The sequence below is a fragment of the Prionailurus bengalensis genome, chromosome B4 (genome assembly GCF_016509475.1).
Source record: "Prionailurus bengalensis isolate Pbe53 chromosome B4, Fcat_Pben_1.1_paternal_pri, whole genome shotgun sequence".
In the NCBI taxonomy this organism is placed as follows: domain Eukaryota; kingdom Metazoa; phylum Chordata; class Mammalia; order Carnivora; family Felidae; genus Prionailurus; species Prionailurus bengalensis.
In genome coordinates, this window is record NC_057358.1 from 96329459 (window position 1) to 96353771 (window position 24313).

The 24313-nt window shown below is 40.8% G+C and overlaps 1 protein-coding gene across 1 annotated transcript in view; it reads left to right on the top strand.

The window, feature by feature from the left end:
- TPH2 (tryptophan hydroxylase 2) overlaps positions 1 to 24313 on the top strand; it is a 103935-nt gene that overhangs the window by 69732 nt on the left and 9890 nt on the right. The window contains exon 9 of the mRNA XM_043565047.1: positions 23144 to 23239. Within this exon, the coding sequence (XP_043420982.1) occupies positions 23144 to 23239 (96 nt within the window). The remainder of the gene's footprint in view (positions 1 to 23143; positions 23240 to 24313) is intronic.

Genomic DNA, 24313 nt, shown 5'->3' on the forward strand with positions numbered 1-24313 from the left:
CCAGGCTATTTGCCTATAGCGATATTGCTTCTTCTTGCTATATTTCTACATGATATTTATTTTGACATTTTAATAATGCTTAGCTTTGAGAATGAAGCTATCTCTGCTGTTTATGTAGCCAGTGGTTTCTATGCTCTGAGAACCATTTAAATGAAACTCTTTTGTATCTGAAGAAATTGATGATGATGCTTGGTAAATGTATTTCAAATGCATTGTTATACATGTAAATAATTTGCCCTCTGGTGGATAATGAATAAGGCCACTGGTTTTGGCAGCTGCACTCTTTTTATACTCATCATAGCTGTCCGGGGTCTGTGCATGATAGATATGCAAAAATATTCCCAGTAAGGGCTGCTTGGAGTGTGCTATGATTTTGAGACGAGCCATTTCCCACCGTAGTGCTGGCTTAAGTGGATTTAATAGATTAGTGTCTTCTTTAAGGGTTGTAAACTTAAATGCCTTCAGGGGCCAGATAGGTAGCAAACATGTGTGAAACAGCCTGATATACGATAATAAGGAGTGTAGGAGCCTGTGGAGAACTGGAGAATGCACATTACATCTAAAGGCCTTCATATCCAGAAATTAAAATAAAACAAAATGTTCTTTGGCTACAAACCATGTCTGCAAGCTGAAACAGAACGAGGCTCTCAGTCCCCAGCCCTTGTATCTGAGGTTAGAGTACATGTTAGACCTACCATCATTCTTGAGGGACCAACCCATGCTCGGTTCATCTCTTGTCATAGTGGATGTTCTTAATAACCGTTTGCTGACTATTTTTCCTAAGAAAATAGTGTCCTCTAGAGGGAAGTATCCTGTCACTGTTGAGAGATGACTGGTTTTGAATTAAACTGCAAACAGTTACAAGCATGATTGCCATGCATGTGGGCTGAGCACATGTCAAAAGTTTGTTTAACTAATTAATGAGGGAAAAGCAGGATGATAAATGCAGCTCAAGGAAGAATTTGCGAGACTGAGACCATATCGTCCCTGAAAGAAAGAACCTGGAATAAGGTGCAAAGTCGTTTGTGTTCTATGGGCAAAAACTACATAACCTTGAGGTTGTCTTTTCTCCCAGGCAGAAATCATTTGCGTGTCTAGTGGACAAAAATAACTTGCGATTTATCTATCTTCACAAGTTACCATCTAACTTCACAACGTCTGGGCCCTAATGAGTAGTAAATAGGAAGTCGGGAAAGCTTACGTTCCCTAGATTAATGCTGCTCAAACCATAATGTATATAAAATAAGTTAGGGATGTTGTTAAAAGGCAGATTCTGGTCAGGTAGGTCCAGCATGGGGCCTGAGATCCGGCATTGTTTTGTTTGTTTGTTTTTGTTTCTTAAAATTTTTTTAAGTTTATTTATTTATTTTGAGAGAGACAGAGACAATGTGAGCAGGGGAGGGACAGAGAGAGAGGGAAATTGAGAGAGAGAATCCCAAGCAGGGATTCAATGACACAGGGCTCAAACTCAGGAAACTGGGAGTTCATGACTTGAGCCAAAACCAAGAGTTGGACTCTCAACCAACTGAGCCACTCAGGTGCCCCAAGATCTGGCATTTCTAACAAGATCCCAGGTAATGCTGATGCTGTTAGTCAAAGAGGGTCAGTTGAACTGATAGGCCCGTGGGCCTATTAGACAATGCTTGAATGTTTCATTCAAAAGACACATCGTAATCTTCCAGTCTTATTTCCATATTTTGATACTTTTTTTTTACAAGCTGGATTCATAGAGTATTGGGAGATTAATATTGTGTAATATGAGATGAGTTTATTTAGGACTTAGTCTGGGCCTGAAAATGAATGCTTGCATCTATGAGCCCCATGTCATTGGTTCTGTTTTGAGTGTCTACTCTTAAACTCCCCTGCTGCTTGCTCTTTGACCACATGACTTATATTATCCAATTTTATGGGAATGCATAAACAGAAACTTGCTGATTAAGTGGATTTAGGAATCAGTCCTAGAAAAATATCGATTTCGCTTCCTTCCCAATGTTGGGAAATGTAAAGGGGTGCCTTTCACCAAATGGTGCTTCCCATCTACGGTGTGTCCCATCATGCAGATGGTTTCTGTTCAGTCTATTCATTTCTCACATCATGGAGGCATTTGAAACAGACAAAGCTGTGCACCATTTGTAAGAGAAAGCAATCAGTATGAATACACCTCAGATGTTTCCAAGCAGAATAAATTGGCCTCTGGCCTGTTGGAATTTTCTCTCTATGGAGAGTTTTAGGTCATCCATTCAGTTCTGTTTACCCTGACACATACTTACCTTCACTTCATGATTGAAGGTTTCTGTCACTGGGTCTTGGGAAAGCTGATGAGAGAAGAGTCTTGGCCAATGGTAATAAAAGAATAAGCACTCTTTCCCAGAATATGTTCCCAGAACATTAGTCTCATGAAATGTTATTATGGGTTCTAGAAAAGAAGGGATCTATGGGCAAATATATTTGGGAAACATTGAGTTAAAAAAAGAAAACAGCTTTGTTTTTTAAAGTACTGAGACTTTTCAGGGACTCTAATGTGATAATGTGTAGGGTGAATCTCCACAGGTGATAAAAAACTTATTTCTCCAAACTTACCATGTTTTCCCTGTTTTAAGATGCCATTGATTGTAAAATATACTCTTAATTCAATAGCTTGTTCTAAAGGGGAAAAAAGATTTAGTTAGCAAAATTTTTGATATTGTTTGTAAGATAATGTTAAAATGTAAAAACAGTGAACTTAAGAATTAAGAAAGTACATTATATGATTGCAGAAGTCTCTTTTTATGGAACACGTGTTAGCATCCTATGCTATTAATATTCCAAGGAACACAGTTTAGGAGATACAAATCTAGAATCATTTTTGAAAGGGGAGAATTCATTGTGAACAGAGACCCGATCACCAGCTTAACTTTTTTTCCACAAAAGGATTGTCAGGAAATTAGTAATATAAGGTTCTGTTTGTATTTTATCAAAACAAATAATTTATTGGTTGCAAGTAAAAGAGTTTGCATTGATTGGGGCTTTTGATGGTCATGAATCAAGTGTGCTTGAATTTCTAGTTATAACCAGGACTTTCTCATGCTGAGAATAGTAATGAAATGTAGTCAGTCTTAAACTAATAATCGACTATAATTCACACTAGAAATGTAATTGTAAAGGTAACCTTAGTTTATGAATTGCTAATTAATATTTTCCTGCCTGTGGGAGGACATCAGCTTGTTTCCCGGTCTCACATCTTTGTCTACCTGGCTCAGAGTGGGGAACTTATGTATGCTTTTTTTTTTTTTTTTAATTTTTTTTTTTTTTACGTTTATTTATTTTTGAGACAGAGAGAGACAGAGCATGAATGGGGGAGGGTCAGAGAGAGAGGGAGACACAGAATCTGAAACAGGCTCCAGGCTCTGAGCGATCAGCACAGAACCTGATGCGGGGCTTGAACTCACGGACTGCGAGATCATGACCTGAGCCGAAGTCGGACGCCTAACCGACTGAGCCACCCAGGCGCCCCTTATGTATGCTTTTAAAATACTTACGCCCAGCTCTAGTTCTTTCTGAAGATGGATGACATTAAAAATGACCATTTTAGTATCTCTACAGAAAGCTCGCAATAAGCCCCAGGCTTATTTATTCCATGCGGAGTCTTTGAACTAGTTCAGCTGTTTGGATCATTTGATACAAAGCTGACAAAAAGCTGGAAGGAATGCACTTTTATACATTCTTAATTGAGATGTTTGGGCAGATGACCAGTGTGTATATTATTTCTAAGAGTAACTTAATTAAAAGTTAATAGTATCTATTCCAACTCATTACTTTCACTTTTATGTCTTCTGTGCATATAGAAAAATTGTAGAACCTACAAGGTGCTACATTTCTTCAGCTAGCCCCATAGAAGCTTAACTTTTTCAGTGTTTTCCCTTTGTGTTTTTTTGCCTGGGTGCTCTAAGACCACACTTCCTTCTGACTATCTCTCTTCTGAGAACTTTGATATCAGAGCTAAGGCTATTTTCTCTCTCTGTTTGTGTATGTTTCACTTATGATATTGCCATTATGAGGTGCCTTGCCAGCTATGGTGAGAACACCACGGTTATTTGGAATTAAAAAAGTGAGCTGTACATTGCCCACTATGGTTAGAAACAAATCCATTTGTAACCCAGAATAGTTGTGTATTTTTGCAACTCAAATCTTTCTTCGTCATTTAAAATTGTATCCTAGGGGCTTCAGAGAGCCATCGTGTAACTGCAGACGAGGGAAAAAAAGCTCAACAACCTACTTTAGATATTTGGAGACTCGTAAAAATAGAGCTGCTTTGGTAGCTATTCGTTCTGTGCTGCGAGTGAGCTCTGCGCCCACTTAATTTTATTCATGCAGGAGCACCGCAGGCCCGCCGCTGGAGTCCCTCAGCACTTGATGAAGCTGCTTTTGGGGTGTCTGGTGGGCAGTATGCGGTGTGGTGTGATGTGCTGGAAAGGGCCTAAACCCGAAGCTGGTCCAGTGGGGCTTGAGTGCCAGCTTTCTTCACTTTCCCCAGCTTGCCTGAGATATGATTGACATATGTTGTGGCAGTTTAAGGTGGACAATGCACTGATTTGATATATTCATATATTGTGGTCTGATCAGTTAGCTAATACCTGCAACATGTCACAGAATCACCATTTCTTTTTTGTGAAGATATAGTCTCTCAGTGACTTTCAAGTATATAATACAGTATTATTAACTCTAATCATCATGCTGCACATTAAGATCCCCAGAAGTTATTCATCTTATAACTGGCCATTTGTACCCTTTGACAAATACCTCCCCATATCCCTCACTCCCTAGCTCCTGGTAACCACCGATCTAGTCTCTGTTCCTAAGAGTTTAGCTTTTCTATATTCCACATATAAGTGAGATCATACAGTATTTGTCTTTCTATGTCTGACTTATTTCACTTAGCATAATGCCCTCCAGGTCCATCCATTTTGTTGCAAATGGCAGAATTTCCTTTTTCCTCAGGGCTGCATTGAATGAATACCACATCTCTATGCGTTCCTCCATTGATGGACACTTACATTGTTTCTGTATCTTGGCTATTTTGGATAATAATACAGTAAACATGGGAGTGTAGATATCTTTTTAATATTCTGTTTGCATTCCTTTTGAATGTATATTCAGAAGTGGGATTGCTAAATCATATGGCAGCTCTATTTTTAACTTTTTGAGGAAGTTTTCCATACTATTTTCCATAGTGGCTACACCAATTTACATTCCTTCTAACAGGGCAGAAGTGTTTCCTTGTCTTCACATCCTTGCCAGCATTTATCTCTTCTCTTTTTTATATGAGTACCAGCTTTGTTACTTCCTAAACTTGTATTCTGAGACAAATCGCATTAACATTTTGGGCCTCAAATGTCTTCTTTAAAACTGGGAGATTCTCCTCCCACCTGATGCTGAACGAGGAGCAAATGAAAGGAAATACTTCCGTGATGTGTGGCTTGTCATTATCTACCTCATACTCAGGTATGGTAGTACTCGATCTCACCATTACCCAACAAATCCTAACTGCAGCCAGGGTTGTATATTATTGATTTAATAATTTTAGAGTCATTTAAAGACCCTAAATCATCTAGCTCTTCATCTAGAGATAACTTCTTCCTGTGATTCAAAAGCCCTGACATTGAGCCCTTCTTACTTTTTCTTCTCAAAGTAAGCCAGTGTGCATTCATCAAGCACGGAAGATTTCTGCAGTCATTTTCATTTCCATAAAGATGTACAAGAGAAGGAGTTTTCTGGTTTAACTACAATGGAGTAGGCTCTCAAAATCTTAGACTTGTATTAACAGAAATGTCTATGGTATAATTCCATTTCTAGCAAAAGCAGGGAGAAGATGGTTGGAATTTTTTTTTTTTATGAGCTAGAATAGCAGAGGTAATATTATATCAAACTATAGGAATTTAATTACCCCATTCCACAAATGTAGTTTTCAAATAAAGGAGTCAAAAGGATTTTCAAAGCTATTCTTCTGAACTGTGATATAAAAACCCAGAACACATTTAGTAGATGTAAAATGTATTGCTGTACATTATGAGCCACCACGATGAATGGAAGCACAATGAGAAACACGACACGAGACTGAACACACGGTGATTAAACATTTCTTTGCTCCCCTCTTAGAAATATTGTAATTTGCTTAGAGTTTTATATGCTTGTCACTGTAAGGATGGGCATTTCTGGAATATTTCTGATGAGTGGACTTCATAGTGGGAAGAGGTTTCCCAGAAAATGGACATGCTGTCATTTGAGGGCTTAAATCCACACTGGATGTAAGTAAGAAATGCTGGGAGGGTGGGGAGGAATAAATCACCCAGGGGCCTCATCATTTTTCAGGGTCTGCCGGTCTGTCCTTTATAGTGTCCATAAACAACCATTCTCTCTGAAAGGAAGAGAGGGTGGATGCAGGGTGACTTGGGGACTCTGTTATTGAAAAGTCTTTACCAAAACTCTTTGTTTCTCCTCCTTGTTACACAACTGACATATAGTCATTGTATAAAATTGTTTTAAAAATTAGATAAGTAAGGAAAAGAATATAAAGATCATTTGTAATATCAGACCAGTGATAACCACTATTAACATTTAGTATAAAGCCTTCTTGTTTTTCCAAAGTCATTTTGGCATGTCAAGTAAGAGTTTGGTAAAGGGAGTCTTGGCTTTGGAAAAGGAGCAATGAGGTGTTCGCCCATTTATCAAACACTTGTGCTGTCAGGAGAGACTGTATCTTTTACATCTACACAAGAAAGAATAAATTGGAATTGCTCTGGAGATACAGGGCTTATGACTTTTCACTCAGGTACACTGCAAAGTGGTCCAGTGAACATCATATGTAGCTAATGAGTTTCGTTTGCTTTTCCTTTTTCTTTCATTTTGGAGAAAAAAGTTAGCAGATGCCACTTTTTTTTTTTTTTATTAAAAATTGGTTTCCGTACATATTTTAATTTTCTATTTTCTAATTTTGCATTAGCTTGTTATTGGTGAGTACTACTTTTATCTAATCGATATCCACCCCTCCTATTGTTCTCTTTCTGGGTAAAGTCATAAGTATCCTTCCCCATAGCACTTGATCTGATTCTTTATTAAAAAATTTTTTTTATTTTAGGGGCGCCTGGGTGGCTCAGTCGGTTGAGCGACCGACTTCGGCTCAGGTCATGATCTCATGGTCTGTGAGTTCGAGCCCCACATCGGGCTCTGTGCTGACAGTACAGAGCCTGGAGCCTGTTTCAGATTCTGTGTCTCCCTCTCTCTCTCTGACCCTCCCCCACTCATGCTCTGTCTCTCTCTGTCTCAAAAATAAATAAACGTTAAAAAAAATTTTTTTTATTTTAATGTTTATTTATTTTTGAGAGAGACAGAGCACGAGTGGGGGAGGGGCAGAGAGAGAGGGTGACACAGAATCTGAAGCAGGCTCCAGGCTCTGAGCTGTCAGCACAGAGCCCGATGTGGGGCTCGAACCCACAAGCTGAGAGATCATGACCTGAGCTGCAGTCAGATGCTTAACTGACCGAGCCACCCAGGCGCCCCTCTTCATCTTTAAAATGAGAATAATGATAATACCGTTGAGTCTTGCAGAGCTATTGTGGACTAATGAGATAATGCATTGTAAACCTGCTTAGTACAGTGCTAAGTGTTCGATAAAAGCTAGCTAGTGTATTTGACATGACTGTACTCTTAGCTGTCAAGGTGGCCACATCAGTAAGACTCAAGGGCAGGGAAGGCCCCTGTGTGACCTTGGGTAATTTTCTTTCAACAATTCAGTTTTCTGTTCTGAAATGCAGACTATGCAGTTTATATTACAAAGGGGTTTTAGACAGAGATAGGATGCTACTTTGCAATGTGAAGTGTTTTAACCATAAATAATAAAGGTATGGCCTCCCCTAAAAGATGTCAAGCTTCTCCCTGGAGATGGAGGAGACCTCCCCAGAGTTAATAGCACACCTCCCCTGAGTGAACACAGAGAGAGGCAAGTTGCAGGAAACAGCTTTGGAAAACAAATGAATAAATATTGTTTGTGCTGGTGAGAGCGCATGAAATATGAATTCCTGACTAAACTTTGCAAGCAGATTAGGAGTGATGCTGTTCATTGATACATGCAGCACTCCCTTAATAACTAAAGAAAGCAATAAATTTGGGGTTTCACATCTCGGCTGCTCTTCCTCCTTATGAGTTCAAGTTTCTGAGATTTCAAGCCAGGTGTGTGGAGTTTGGCTGTAAGCTGGCTGCATTAACATAAGAGTATGCAAAGAAGCTATTGGAAGAGTTCCAAAAGATGTTGTTTGCTCCAGTTTTGATGCATTTTGGATGTGTCTCTGTTTGTACACAGGGGTCCTATGTTGGTGTCTAACTAGCAAGGTTTAAAAGTTCTCTGTAGTAACACATGGGGAGATACCGTAAATTGGCATACTTTAGAAACATTTAGATGTTCAGTGCTCACAAAAACGTTTTTGGGGCTGTTCACCCTTTCTTCTCTTAACACTAATGAAGAAGACTTAGCTCTTCCAAGATAAAAACCAAAGCTATAATTGGTGAGAAAAGGGGCATTGGATTCTGCTTCCTTGTGAGGGTGTTTTATCAAAGGCGTGAACTTGCTGTGTCCCTACTAAATATCTTCTCCACAACTCTGATAAGAATCAATTGTGGCCCACTCATTTATTTATTGGTAAACATTTACTGAACATCTTTTATATGTTCAGGCGGTGGGAATTCAACTGTGAAGCTGGTAGACAGGATCCTGCTTCTTGGGGACTATTTCTAGTGAGGGGTACACATAAGTGAATAGGGATTTAAATATAACTCGGTAAATGCAAAGTTAGGGAAAGGAGGGCACTTAGGTCAGGTTCAGGATGATCAGAGGTGATTTTGATGAGGTGGGGAGACTTTTCCCAGCAGCCAGATTGTTAATTTTTTATTTGCTGTTACATATGCTTACTGATAGAATAGGTGTTAATACTTTAGGAAACTTTTGCATCTCAATGGATTGTTTGCATATCAGAAAGCTCCTTTGATTGAGTTTCAGGAACTGTTGACCTGTAATTAAGCTCATAATCACCTATGCAGAAGGTAATTTCTCTGTAGAAATGACTCTGTAGAATCAGAGGCCTGAGATGGGATGAGTCAGCCATGAAGATATCTGTGATCTTAATCGCCTCAGAACAGAGAACCTTCATCTGAGTTACAGCTCTTGCTGTAATTGCTTGAGCATTTGATGTGTGCTTCTTCATTTGGGTCCCATGATGGCACTTCAAGGTAGGTGAGACTCATATTCTCATCCCCTAACAAAGTCTCCAGTGTCCACAGAGTGCTGATTACACAATTGGTGCTCAATAGAAATTTGGTGAGGAAAGGAATCCCCATTATATAGATGAATACAGGGAGATTCAGACAAGTGAAATGACCATACAGTAAAATAGTGGCAGGGACTGAACTATTAGATTTTCTCGGTCCTAATCTAGTACACCAGACCATTTCTCAGGAGTTTAGGATGTCAGAGCAAAGAGTGACCAGGTGAAGCAGGAGAGATATGCACTCAGTGTCCTGGAAGCAAATTATTGTCACAGATGCAGGATTCAGGCTAATGTCTGAACCTGGGGGAGGTTTCAGGCTAATGTCTGAACCTGGCGGAGGTGGAGTTATACACACACACACATATACACACATATACATACATACATATGTGTGTGTATGTGTGTATATGTATACACATACTCACATACACATCTTACACCTTGCTTAAATTAAAAAAAAAAAAGTGCATTAACACATGAACATCCAGATTCCTAGCTTCTCTTAAAAAGACCAGTGTCTCTGGGAGTCAGACTGCCTTTACCTAAGGAGACAATTGGCCAGAGCTTAGTTATTGTTCTGTTAGAAAGGGTCCATGATCCTGAATAGAGAAGACATATTTCATCTTCAGTCTCCTGCCTGTCCCCCCTTTATTGATCAGGGGAATCTGCTGATTAGAGGAAGGGAGAGAGAACTGAGGGATTGGTGCTCTAGGCTTGATATGTTTTATTTCCTAGCCAAAATTTATTGTGGTCCCAGGTCTCCTGAGCCGGGCTAATTGCAGTGCTCTTTCCCACTTGCAAGACTCAGAAGACATGGCTTCCTTTAATGACTGGTTTCTATTGCGTGCTCCTCTCTGGCTCCTGATGGGCCTGTGCTGTGTTACTTGGCTGATCCTGGGGCCACAAGGAATAAAGGCACTTAGCCCAGTGCAAGCTGTGGAAGGATGGCTGTGGGCAAGCTAGACAGACCCCTGTATTTCTTGGCACACGCCAAGCCCAGCTATTAAGAATATGACGTGAGCATCAATTCTAGGGACCTGCAGCATTCAGTCGCAGAGAAGAGGGGGCAAACAGTGTAATACAGTGCAGGCATCATAGATTTTGGGGGTTAGGCATAACCAATTCCAATCCAGCTCTATCACCCCTACACTTGCCCAAGTTACTGAGCCTAAGTATCAGTTTCCCCAGCTGTAAAATGGGAGGATTTAGCACTGGCATATAGTAAGAATTCAATAAATGTTAGCGATTCATTTTATTTATTTTATGGATAACTTAAGACTCAGAGAGGCTAAACAACTTTCCTAAGGTCAGGTAAATGGCAGAGCCTACCCTTGAACCCTGATCTTACACTCCAAAGTCAAAGTGCTATCCAATTATATTACTGTTGCAGTGCCTGCCTCTTAGAGGTATTGTGAGCATGATGTAAAGTGCTTAGCACTGTAGTGGAGAGTAGGTTTCAGTAAGGCAGTGGTTATTATTAGACATAGGGGAGCTCAATTGAGCTGAAATGCTATCTGGAGGTTCAATTACCTATAGACCCTCATTGTGACAGGGACCCCAGTTCACAGGTAAATCTTCTCAGCCCCATTTACACATATAGATGGTTAATGTCGACTCTGAGTGTGAGAGATGATGATGGTAGGGCTGATGGTTAGTGACTAGAAAAGAAACATGACTTCATTAATAAAAACTTAAGATAGAAGACTGCTTGGTGTAATGGAGTGGTAAGAATGGCTTTCCCCACTAAACATACCTTTCTCATCAGTTTTCAGGTGTATAATTGTCTCCAGGATTCTTGGTCTTGCCTGGAAAGAAATAGGTGAGCAAGTGCAAGCTCTTTAGCCCTAATGTCTGGGAGGGTGTTGCTTTTAGTAATGCAGGGATAAAAATAAAACGACCCTCTAAAGGCAGTGGTGACTGCCCACAGCTTACTTGGGAGTCAGTAAAAACCTCATTTTTCATACTAGCCTCTGAGAGCTGACCTTTAAAATCACCACATCTGGGGAGAATGTGTGATTTGATGCAGAACATTTTAGGACATGCCAAAGGATGAATGGCTGAGAATGTGCTCATCAGTTTTCTTCTCCTTCAAGGAGCTCAGAATTGCTTAGGTTATAAAAGTCAGTTCTTGGGCACTTCAAACCTACAGCATTTGCTTAAGTAGGTCTTCTGTGCAAAGTAGATTAAGCACATATATAAATGGGATGCTGATCCACCTACCTGCAATGAAATGGTGTGTGTGTGTGTGTGTGTGTGTGTGTGTGTGTGTGTCCTCAGGGTGAAGTTTAACCATTTCAAGGTAGCTAGTTACATAATAAGTCAGTAAAGGGTTGTTTGGAAAAAGATGGAATTGCTTTAGAAAGAGAACCAAACAATGTGAATTGCTTTGTTATGAAGATGCTTTATCGAGACTCTTGTACTACATCTAGGGTCCAACGAGTAATACTACTGAACATAAAACCAGCTCTTGATTTGTGAAACTCAAAATAGCTGTAGATCCAGAGGGCTTCATTAAAAAGAAGCCTATTTGTATTCATAATACCTTTGAAAGAGCCAGAGGATTTTGTGGAAAACAGCATTGGATGGGTGGTCATCTCACAAAATCATCTTCAGGAGAAAATAGCATCTGTTGGATCTCATGTGTCATCATCTGCTCAGTGAAGGTCTGGGCAGTGATGCCAACAGAAATTCCTTGTGGTTGCTAATTCTGAGCAGTCTGGGCCGTGAGGCACTTCAGGGCCTGGATCTATCACACTTAAACTCCTTCACACCCTGACAATGCACAGTTAGCATTTTTCCCTGGCTAGTCTCCAGTTGCCTACAAGTTTCAGACCTGGCAAACTGAAAAACTCTCCCCCCAACATTTTTGATGAGGATCCAGAGGTCAGAATCAGTGGACCTTCAGAGTTACTGCTTGTGATGAAATAGGCCAGGGGCCACTGAACCACAAGACTACTGAGCTTCTGCAGGAAGTAACTGCCAATCAATCTTTGAAGGCCTGCCAGTAGGATGGCTCCTCCCTCCCTCAATGGCTTGGAGGACCATTGGCTGTTGTTGAAGAGATGTCAAGGGACAGATCTATTTCTGAAGCTGTAGGTGAAAACTGATTGGATTTCTACTGTAGGAGGGTTTTCATCTTTACAGAAAAGTCTATAATATTGGAATATTTGCTGAAGGTAGTAGTTATTGATCTGGAAGACTGGCATTGACCTGTTGCTTGGCCCACTGGAAAACTCTCCTTGCTTTCCCCTTTCCTCCCTCCTTCAGTATTTGCTGAGCACTTGCTGCATGTCAGCTGGGTGCTGGAGACCAGATATTAAACAACAAGAACAACCCAAACAAGTCAGACCCTGTCAGAGTTACCTGAAATTAGGGAGCTCAGAGCCTGGTGGAGACGACAGACAAGACTACAATATCGACATGGATCCAGAAGTGCTCTACCAGGAGAGAGGAGAAAGCCACCTAAGCTGGCAAACCAGCAGGAATTGGCAAAGGAGCTGGACAAGGACAAGGGCATTCCATGCAGAGGGAAGGTCATGTGCAAAGGCCTAGATGGGAAGCTGAAGAGAGCATGGCAGTCTGCACAGTTGCCAATAGTTTCCCGAGGAGTGGACGATGGGGAGGCAGAGGGTTGAGAGATAAGGCTGGAGGAGGCAGGGGCTAGGACACGGAGGGTCTTTTCTGCCATACAGAGAAGTGTGGGCCTTCACTTTAGGGCAGTGGGATGGTGAAGGTCTGTAATTGGGTCAGCACATGGCCATTGTGACCTGGAGCCTAGCCCTGGGGATGGCTAGGGCTAAGTGTCTTACAGTGAATTTTGTCAGGGTTTCAGGGGTGGGCAAACTGCTTGGGTGGCTCTCCTGCTGACTGCAAGCTGATCACTACTGTTAGTTCATCATAGTTCTTTTTTCTATTTCTTTCTTTTTTAAAAATAAAAAAAATAGCTAGGCATGTGGGTGACTCAGTTGGTTGAGTGTCTGACTTCAGCTCAGGTCATGATCTCATGATTCTTGAGTTTGAGCCCCGCATCATTCTCTGTGCTGACAGCTCAGAGCCTGGAGCATGCTTCGGAGTCTGTGTCTCCCTCTCTCTCTGCCCCTCCCCGCACTAATGCTCTGCCTCACTCTCTCAAAGATGGATAATAAAACATTAAAAAAATTTTTTTGGGGGGCGCCTGGGTGGCTCAGTCGGTTAAACGTCCGACTTCGGCTCAGGTCATGATCTCACGGTTCGTGAGTTTGAGCCCCGCGTCGGGCTCTGTGCTGACAGCTCAGAGCTTGGAGCCTGCTTCACATTCTGCATCTCCCTCTCTCTCTGCCCCTTCCCTGCTCATGCTCTGTCACTCTCTGTCTCAAAAATAAATAAACACTAAAAAAAATTTTTAAAAATAAAAATAAAAAAAATTTTTTTAAAAGATTAAAAAATACCATTAAATCCTGACGTAAAAACTAGTAAATGTTAAATGATAAGTCAGGTGGCCTTTCTTTGAAAATGCTCACAGATAAGCTGGAGGAGGGACAGTAAAACTGAAATGGCCAGAGGGCTCTGAAACAAAATCATCCATTTGTTCTTGGAAGCAACCAAAAAAATATAGGAAGCAATAGTTAAGAGACACACAGAAAAATCCCAACCAAAGCAGTGCTGCTGAAAATCGCCTATGTCAATGTATTCTTCAATAAAAGTTGTTTTCTGCTGACGCTTTTTTTCCCCCTACGGATGTTCCTCTTATATTTGATGATCAATTTTCCACAAGGTTTGCTGTAATGTTTCCTCAGAGCTTAGGTTTTTACATTTTAATTCATTCGATGGCCGTTCTTAACCTAAGACAATATATGCTGTTTCCACAATTCAGGATCATCGTCTTCTAGCTGACAAGACATTACTCAAATCCCAACACTCCTCTTTTTCTCTACTTGTTTTTGTCTGTCTTGGTTTGAGGCGAATGGCTGGCAAAAGCAGCGGTCTCTACCGGTTGAAGTGGAGCCTGTGATCTGGTACATTCTATCATTTGACTTACCTCTACCTTCCTTTGATGCTCATTTGGGGTTCCCAGAAGTCACCCTCCTGATGCAGGCCCCTGAAGTTACCCTTTCCACTTACTTCCCCTCTTCCCATTAATCCTTCTTCTAAGGGCCCATTAATCCTTAAAAGCCTAACACAAACTTCATATTCTTTGTGTTCGAGACAGATAAGCACACTGCAATTTCAAGACAGAGTGAGTTTGTGGGAAGATAAAAACTGCAGTTTATTATTATTATTTTTGTATTAATCTTGTCTCCCCAGTCATATTTAACAATTCTCTTTAAAAATTTTTGAATGTTTATTTATTTATTTTTGAGAGAGGTGGTGGGCCGGGGGTGGTGGTGGGGGGGCAGTGGAGAGAATCCCAAGCAGGCTTCCTGCTGCCAGCTCAGTGCCTGATGTGAGGGGTGAACTGTGATATCATGATTTGAGCCAAAATCAAAAGTCGGATGCGCAATCAACTGAGCCACCCAGGCACTCCCACATTCCACATGTCTTGAGCATAGAGACCACATCTTTACCTACTTTTGTAATCTCAGCTGGAGTTCAGCACTATGGAATTTAGTAAATATAAATTGATAAAATGTGTTTTGATTAAGTTGTGACTTGGCAAGAGCTATACCGATTTTTGTTTAGAGGCTCATGCTGAAATATGAGTGTAGAAATCTAGGTGTAGCTACCATCACATGAGGCATTTGGACACTAGTACTTGGAATCTATACAGAGACTGGCCCCTGAATGTGTGAACACATGAGCAGCAGCTTCGTTTTGCCAGTGGAGGCTTTCAGATGTGGTGTGAGTGGCCTGTGGTTACACAACATCTGTAGCCCCAAGACTGCAGGACACCAATGGATCTGGCTCTAAGTTTCTCACATTTCTTACACTCTTATTGTATCCAAGGCTAGCTTGGGCCAAAATAACAAAGCATGCAAAACCCCCTTTTCTGCTGTCTCTTGAAATCGGGTCCCTGAGAACTTCCCCCATCAGGAACCCTTGCTCTGGAGACAAAGCATTGGGGTAGTCACTGCATCCTGGTGTGATGTGGCTTTATGTGCTACTCTTGGGAGTATTTGTAGATCAAATGGTCAAAGGAACAGTAACAAAAACTGATGTCTGGTGATTGGGGGACACTTCAGGGGCATGAGGCTCTTCCAGGGCTTAAACAGTACAGTCCGCATTTTTACTTTTTATTTCTGATGGTGATTTGTTTGCCTTAACATTTCTATCCAAAAGCTTCCTGCAAATCAGGAAACAACAGATGCTGGAGAGGATGTGGAGAAACGGGAACCCTCTTGCACTGTTGGTGGGAATGCAAACTGGTGCAACCGCTCTGGAAAACAGTGTGGAGGTTCCTCAAAAAATTAAAAGCAGAACTACCCTATGACCCAGCAATAGCACTGCTAGGAATCTACCCAAAGGATATAGGAGTGCTGATGCATAAGGGCATATGTACCCCAATATTTATAGCAGCACTTTCAATAATAACCAAATTATGGAAAGACCCTAAATGTCCATCAACTGATGAATGGATAAAGATGTGGTTTATATGTACAATGGAATACTATTTGACAATGAGAAAGAATGAAATCTGGCCACTTGTAGCAACGTGGATGGAACTGGAGGGTATTATGCTAAGTGAAATAAACCAGTCAGAGAAAGACAGATACCATATGTTTTCATTCATATGTGGATCTTGAGAAACTTAACAGAAGACCATGGGGTAGGGGAAGGGGAAGAAATTACAGAGAGGGAGGGAGGCAAACCATAAGAGACTCTTAAACACTGAGAACAAACTGAGGGTTAATGGCGGGTGGGGGAGAGGGGAAAGGGGGTGATGGGCACTGAGGAGGGCACTTGTTGGGATGAACTCTGGGTGTTGTATGGAAGCCAATATGACAATAAATTATATTAAGAAAAACCTTCCTGCTTAGCTATCAAAGCTCACTCCTGTTCCAGTCCTATTGTCATTTGCAGTTTAATGGAGATTAAGGGAATTTGGGCCAAAGGAGAGAAGATACCTGCTGCTTGTAAACTGAAATGATGTAGCTAAAATTCAAACCCCAATAGCTGGGGATGGGCAGTAGAAGGGTGAGTGGGAGGGGACCTGGGACAGTTCCACCTTTCAACAATTCTTTGAGTATATATTTTGACATGCTACTTGTTCGAACTAGGATGGAAAGATGTTAGAGAAAACGCTGTGAAAGCAGGGCCGTGAGACACAGAGCCCCTTTTAAGTTTTTCTTTTATTTTTTTGCACTTATCAAAGTACAGACTCTGATGTTAGAACATCTTTGAGTAGCATTCTTCCTTTGCCCATTTGATATGATCTAGGCACCAAATAGAACAGATGCTTGTAGCGCTTATAGTGGGGAACTGTGTTCTGGGGGTCCCAGTTTTACAAGCATGGGGTCTTATTTGCTAGATTATGAAGAAGTAGTGGTGGGGAGGGTGTGGAGGTTGGAACCTGGATGGGGCTCGGGCAGCGTGGTGGTGGCAGGGACTTGGGGAGTGTGGGGTTAGAGCTATATACCCATTCTGGAAGGATTTCATTATTTCAGCAACAGGAACTGACTGATAGTGGCCCTACGTTTGTAAGTGAACTTGTTGATGAGGAAAGAACACTGGATTTGAAGTTATGACATGAGCTTGACTCCTAGCTCTGCCTGCTATGAGTTGTGGAATCTGGGAAAGTCACTTAATTATTGAGTCTCCGTCTTCCCATCTATAAAATGGAAATGTGTAGTAATGACTACTCTATATCCAGTTAGTGGTAAGATAGCAAGTCTGTAGTCAGGTGACATCCCTGAGAATACATTTCTTTCTTTCTTTCTTTCTTTCTTTCTTTCTTTCTTTCTTTCTTTCTTTCTTTCTTTCTTTCTTTCTTCCTTTCTTTCTTTTTTTATTTCTTTAAAAAAATTTTTTTTAACATTTATTCATTTCTGAGAGACAGAGTGTGAGTGGGGGAGGGGCAGAGAGAGAAGGAGACACAGAATCCGAAGCAGGTTCCAGGCTCCAAGACTTCAGTGCGGAGTCCGACTCGGTCTCGAACTCACGGACTGCGAGATCATGATCTGAGCCGAAGTTGGCCACTTAACCGACTGAGCCACCCAGGTGCCCCGAGAATACTTTTTTTAAACTGGAGCATCTTCCGGCTGATTTTCCCTTTTATCTTGATGTTCTAACATCATTGTTGAATTGTTTAGTGATAACCTCAGGTGTGGAGGTGTTTAGGTTTGTATGCTCAAGTATCAAATTTTATATTTCTGTGTTTTTGAGTTGTTAGATCTGAATTTTTTATGTCTTTTTCATCCCCCTCTTAGGTTAGGGTATGGGCTTCAAGCTACATGAGTAAACTTTAGACCATGTACAAGATAACGATAAGTGACATCTCAGTGAGGACCTGAGACTCTTTTATATGTAAAGTAAATCAAATTTAGCATATGCCTTTTTGTTACATTTAGCACATCTCAGGACTTTTCTAAACTCTCTTTGCTAGCCTCTTTCTTTGTGCCCGTGTCCTGGAAGTGTGGATAGTGGAATTCTAGATGTGGAATGCTGTATGTGACTAGTTTAAAATATATACTACCTGTGTGTAAAGATCAAATTTGTAGTGGAGGTGGCAGAGAGAACATTTCGCTTACTCCTCCCTTCAGTCAATTATTAAGTGATATGTGTAAGCCACCTTCCTGGAGAAAGTGAAAGACACCCAGGCTTCTTCCTGGATGTTTGTGTGTACCCTTAAATGCAATTTAAGAATATAGAAGGACTCTCAGAAAGAGGTTATATAGTTATTTCAAGGCATCCAGGGAGTAGGAGGAAGAGGGAGGCAAAAGGACCCTTTAAAAGGGAAATTGTAATAGTAAATTTCTTTTCTATCACAAGTTCTTTGAAAAAAGTTGTATTTCTCTTTAACTGGAGTGTGTGCCTTAGCCAAAGCTTCAGGTACCTAACACCAAACAGAACAAAGATGTTGCACCGTGTTTTCATAAGTCACCAGGGGGACCAGTGTATATTTTGTTGGTTTGTTGAGTGTCTGTGGCCTTGGTTCCCTCAAGCTCGCCCCTGCAGCCCATTTGGCTGACCAGAACGGTTGTGAGAGTGGTGTACTACCAGTAGTGATCTGAAGATGGCAGCATTGGGCGACCTATCTCCTTTTCCTAAGCACACGCCCCGCCTGGCACATCCAGGAGCTGCCTTCCACGGCAGTGTTTGCATTTCAGCTTGTCACTCAGACTTTTTTTCTGCTTAATGACTGTATGTATGTAAATGATTCTGCTTTTCTTCTGTGGAAGAAGTCTGATCTATCATTCCTGTTTTGGTTTTTCAGTTAATGATTATATGTAATTAAATTCAAATAAAATATTTATAAATAATTACATATAATTAGTGGTATGTAAAATGTGGAATTCATGAACATCAGCTCTGATGAAAGGTACCCTTTAATTTGGGAGGTGATTGTCTTCGTTTTATTTGTTTCTGTTTAAAAGACATCAGTGGCCAAGAACCTGCAATCCTCTTTTACAGGTGTTCTTATGATGTTCAGGGTGTTTTGTTTTTTGGTTTTTTTTTTTTTTTTTTTTTTTGGCTAAAAGGTAGGATATTTGTTTGGTAGATCTCTAGGGAATATATTATAGATCCACATCTGGAGAGAATACTGTGGTGAACAAATTATGTTTTCTTAAAATTTTGGGAAGCAATTAGTTATCCTTGAGTTCTGAAAGGTCTCCAGGGGTCATCCAGTTCAACTCTAAGCAGGCTTTGCATTTAAAACCAGACAGAAGAAATGTGCAGCTGTCCCCCTTTCCTGTCAGTGATCATGCCCGGGGCACTCTGTCTTGTGAGATCTCCATGGGTATTGAAAACAGAAAGAGAAAAATTGTCCTGAGCAAGTCCATAATTCAAATTTTGCCAACACCTGAAGTTCCGGTGCATTTTACCATCTTCTTTTTATCTGTTAGCCACACATGGAGCTGCAAATGGAAAATGGTCTTAAAGTAAAAAAAAAAACCCAATTTTCTGGAGAGAAAAGGCTGTAGAAGTAGCATAGAGGCTTTCCTTGGTTGGGGACAGCAGGAAACCAAGGGAAAAGGTAGATAGGGAATGAGCAGATGGAGCTACGTAAGGTCAGAGTTTCTGGAAGGACTCCCAGACGAGGTATGGGGCCAGGGAGCATTCTGAGCGATGGGAAGGAGGATGCACAGTGACTCTTTCCTTTGAGCTTGCCCTGATTCTAAGAGCACGTGGACCAAAGGACACACTGGTAGATTTAGCTTTGAACCTTTAGTTGAGTTGATGCAGACCTTTTAATTCCTGCCTTAGAATAGGATGGGATGCCAAATCTATGTGAAGACCTTGTGAATGGCACACCAGATTTTCTCAGCACCCCCTCCCACCCCCCACCCCCAGCCTGTTTTGATTTAGGTAATTTTATATGCACTGATATAGCATAAGAAAAATTAAAAATGCTCTTAACAGGCTGACCTAAATGCTCCTATAGCTGGCTCCATATGTGTATGTTGGAGGCTTTTGAACATGACAGCTCTCTCCCTCCCTCCCTCCCTCCCTCTCTCTCTTTTACACACTCTTCTGTATTCAATACTAAGGCTCCAAGGATTTTACATCATGTGCTATAAATGCAATACAAATTAGAGAAATCAGCCAAAGACACACTAAGAAGATACCATGAGATTCTAGTTTTCTGCTTTTAGACTTTAATTTCTCCATTTTTGGTTGTAAGGGGGAATCATGAATCTATTAATCTTTTACCTAAAAACTTTAAAATGTGACTTGTCGAGCTCTTTGAAATTCGGAGCTCTAGATCTCTTAAATGTGACCATCTAGACTGGTCCTGGGTAAATCACTTTATCTCCTTAAACTTGAGTTCTCCTTTGGGTGAAACAACGCTGAACCTGCAGGACTCTTATTCTACAACTGTACAATCACTTCTCTTCATTGTGCCCAGGATTGTACGAAATCTTTTGGAGGACAGACTTGAGGGCTGTCTTTTAGCATTTGATCAGATCTCTTATTTTGGCTCTTCTCCTGAGGTCTCTGTGATACTGACTTCTCCCAATCCCCTGCCCCTGCTGGCTCAAGTCGTATTCTAAGTCACCCACCTCCCTTGCTCTTTGGCTGCCTCTGCCTCCTAACTGGTCTCTCTGCTTCCACCCCTGCCCCACTGACAGTCTGTTCTTTACCCAGCACCAGCACGATCTTTTGAGACTAGATTAGAACATGTCTAGCTCTTGCCTGAAATCCCTCCAATGACTTCCCACCGCCCTTGGAAATACAAATCCGTTCCTGCCTTTGCACCTACTTCCTCTGCTGGGAGTGCTCTTTCCCTAAGATCTTTGCACAAAAGGCTGCTTTTCAAGTGGGTTGCAGCTTAAATATCACTCCCTCAGAGACGCCTTCCCTGGCCACTTCATCTAAAATAGCCATCTCTTCTGCTTAATACCTGACACATTACATGGATTTATTACATATATAGCATATTCTGCCTGGAATTATCCTGTCTATCGATTTTTGTTGTTAAATCTCATCCCGGCAACAAATAGGCTTCACGGGATCAGGGACTTTGTTGCCTTGTTCATTGCATATCCTTAGTAACTAAAGCAGATTCTGGAATATAACAGGTGTTCAAGGAGTGTTTGTAGAATGGATGAATGAATAAATGAATGAATGAAAGAATGAATGTCATGGGCAGAAGAACTACATGCCAGAGAGGTTATAGTCATATAGCTAAATAGAAGCAGGGCTAAGACTAGAACTCAGATCCCTTCATGTGTTTCTTTCTTCCAGGTCATGTGGCCATACAGCAAGCCTGCTTAGAGATAATTCTCTCATTCGTTATTTACTCACTACATATTTATTGAGCCCTTATGTTTCAGACACTATTCTGTATCAGTGGTTCTTTTTTTTTTTTTTTTTTTTTAAATTTTTTTTTTCAACGTTTATTTATTTTGGGGACAGAGAGAGACAGAGCATGAACGGGGGAGGGGCAGAGAGAGAGGGAGACACAGAATCGGAAACGGGCTCCAGGCTCTGAGCCATCAGCCCAGAGCCTGACGCGGGGCTCGAACTCCTGGACCGCGAGATCGTGACCTGGCTGAAGTCGGACGCTTAACCGACTGCGCCACCCAGGCGCCCCCTGTATCAGTGGTTCTTAAGCAGAAGTGATGTTGGTACCTTGGGAACATTCTTCAATGTCTAGAGATGTTTTTAGCTGTTACAAGTGGGGTGGGTATGCTAGTGACATCTAGTCTGTAGAGGTCAGGAATGTTATTGTCTGTATGTTCTATAATGCACAGGATAGCCTCCCACAACAAAGAATTAGCCGGCCTGAAGTGTCAACAGTGCTGCAATTGGGACCCTGTTCCAGATGAGCAGATACTTACTCTCATGGAGTTTATAGTTCAGAGTGGGGAGACAGATGACAGTGTATATCATACATAAAGAAATTAAAGGCCATGTCAAAAAGGTGATATGATGGGAAAGAAAGATAAGTCAGAACAGAGTGAGAAGAAGGGCTGGTGGGCATTGTGGGTGATGAGGGGAGGAAGGACTACAATTTTACCCTTTTGGGGAGGTGAATCAGGGAAGGAAGTTTTACCTTGGGAGGTTTACCTCCACGATTTCCAATGACCAGTGCTTTGGGTTCAGCCCATTGAACTTCACAGGTCATCCTCATGTTTAAAAAACATAAAACCCTTCTGAACAAAAGGACATCTTAACTTCCAAATGAAAATAGAGCACGCTGTTGTGGGCTAGAAATAATTATTATTTTCCACCCCTTTTCAGGGGTGTTTAAATTCTCTTTCTCAACACTGTCAGTGCTCTATCATCATGAATGCAGGGCAGTGTTAATTTGATGCAATGTGTATTGCTCATTGTCAACTTCTCACTTTTCTCCCAGAGCAAAAATAGTGTGATTTCAGCTTCTCTCAAGAGCATCGAGAGATTTTTTGGTTGCTCAGAGGTTTCTGTCTGTCTAGGCTGGTTTCTTAAACTCAACAGAAACAACTGTAGATTTTAATGTCTTGGGAAAGCTGTAGTAGTTGATGCTGGTAAAATTCAGGTCAGTGAAATGGTTCTTACTATATATGTTTTTATATATGTGTATATACACACATACATGTATCTACACACACATACATGTGTCTATGTGTAGCATACGTAGATATACACTTAAGATCTTACTGAAAAAGTCAGCCTAAAATTGTGGTTTTGGTAATTTGGTAGGCATGTACTTGCTCTTTTGGTCTTGCTCTTGTTTTTGTACCACAGTTCTTTACCAAACATTGGCACCTAGTAGGTACTCCACAAATGTTTGTTGAATGAATAAACAAACTGCAAAAATCAGTTTGAGATTACTGGATTCCAAGTTATTTTTCTACGTTCGCATGAACTTATTTATGTCAACTGAAACACAACTTGGCAAATACAGAAACATATTCTTACGCTGGTATGACTGTGGCATAATCATTCATTTCTAAATCTGTAGTTTTTTTTATTAAGTTTTAAAATTATTGCCAAGGATATGAGTTGACTTATGGGGTTTCTGAATCCACCAAGCACAAGACTCTTAGTAATTAATACATTTTCTGTATACCTTTAACCTAGGGAGGGATTATTAATCAAGAGAATACATTTCAACAAGCATCTTGATTCAAATGTATTTACATTGACAGTATTGAAGATATTATGCCCAGTGCACCTTTTTATTTTGGGTGCCATTTATTCTATAGAAGAACTGTGTTGACTAGTTCACTGGATGTGTGTCCATGTTTTGTTTTTTTTTTTTCCCTCATTTTTTTTTCTTTCAGTGCTATTTCTTCACAATTGAGTTTGGCCTTTGCAAGCAAGAAGGGCAACTACGGGCATATGGAGCAGGACTACTTTCCTCCATTGGAGAATTGAAGGTATGAAGCTGTGAATGAAAATATCCTTCCTGAGCAAACTGGTTCAAGGTCATGGAAAATATTGATTTGTTTGTCTGAGCAGTTCTACTCATAGGCACGTCATAAATATTTGATACAGAGGATGTGGCACCTCAGATGTGGGTGCTGACCTAACTTTGTGCACTTCTGAAAATGGGTCATGCCTTTCTAGGTGTGTGGTGTGGCTCAGATGGACGAGCAGCCATGTGCACAGATCAACGGGAATGACAAACGTATGCTCGAGTGTTGGGTAACATACGACTGGCCTAAATTTAGTACTGAAAAGTGGGCAGCAAGTTAGCAGTGATCACTTCATTGAAATTTCCTTATAAGGATAGCTTGGCTATTCTCATTTCTGTTATCCCCATGGCTCCCCTGGACTCCCTAGAATTTCCTTTCCAAGGGGAATTTGAGATTATGTTAGCTTCTGTGAAATTAATGTGTATTAAAACGTTTGTGGACATATACAATTTGGGGGAAAAAAGCTGAAATATACCTATGTTCAGAGAGGTAGCTAATATGTGTAGTGATGTTTAGGGAATGCTATTTTTTTGCCTTAAAATATAGTAAAATGGTCGTTTATTCAGAAATGTTGGGGACTGGATCATCTGATCATTTAAATCTTTTGGTTACTTAAGAAGTGCTGTCTATACCACTGGGGGACAGCAAGGTTTGATGAATTTAGAATGCAGTGTGATGTATAATCTGGAAGTGGTACTGAAAATAATTTAATCTTTCTTTGATTATCCAGACTAAGATCGGGATTATCGACTATTTTAGGGTTTTTATTTGGGGTATTGATTATCCCTAGAGTCGAGTAATGATTATTGGAACGTCTTGGTTGTTTATATTCTTGAAAGATATAATTTTCCTGTACTTTTATTAAGTCTGTTTGCTTTATGGTGCCATTTATTCATTAATTCATTCCTCAAACATTTGATTGAACACCTACTATGTGCCATGTACTGTGCCAGTCTCTAGGGAAATAAATAATGAAGGAGGAGGAGGAGGAGCAGGAGAAAGAGAAGGAGAAAGTAGAAAGAAGAAAGAAAGAAG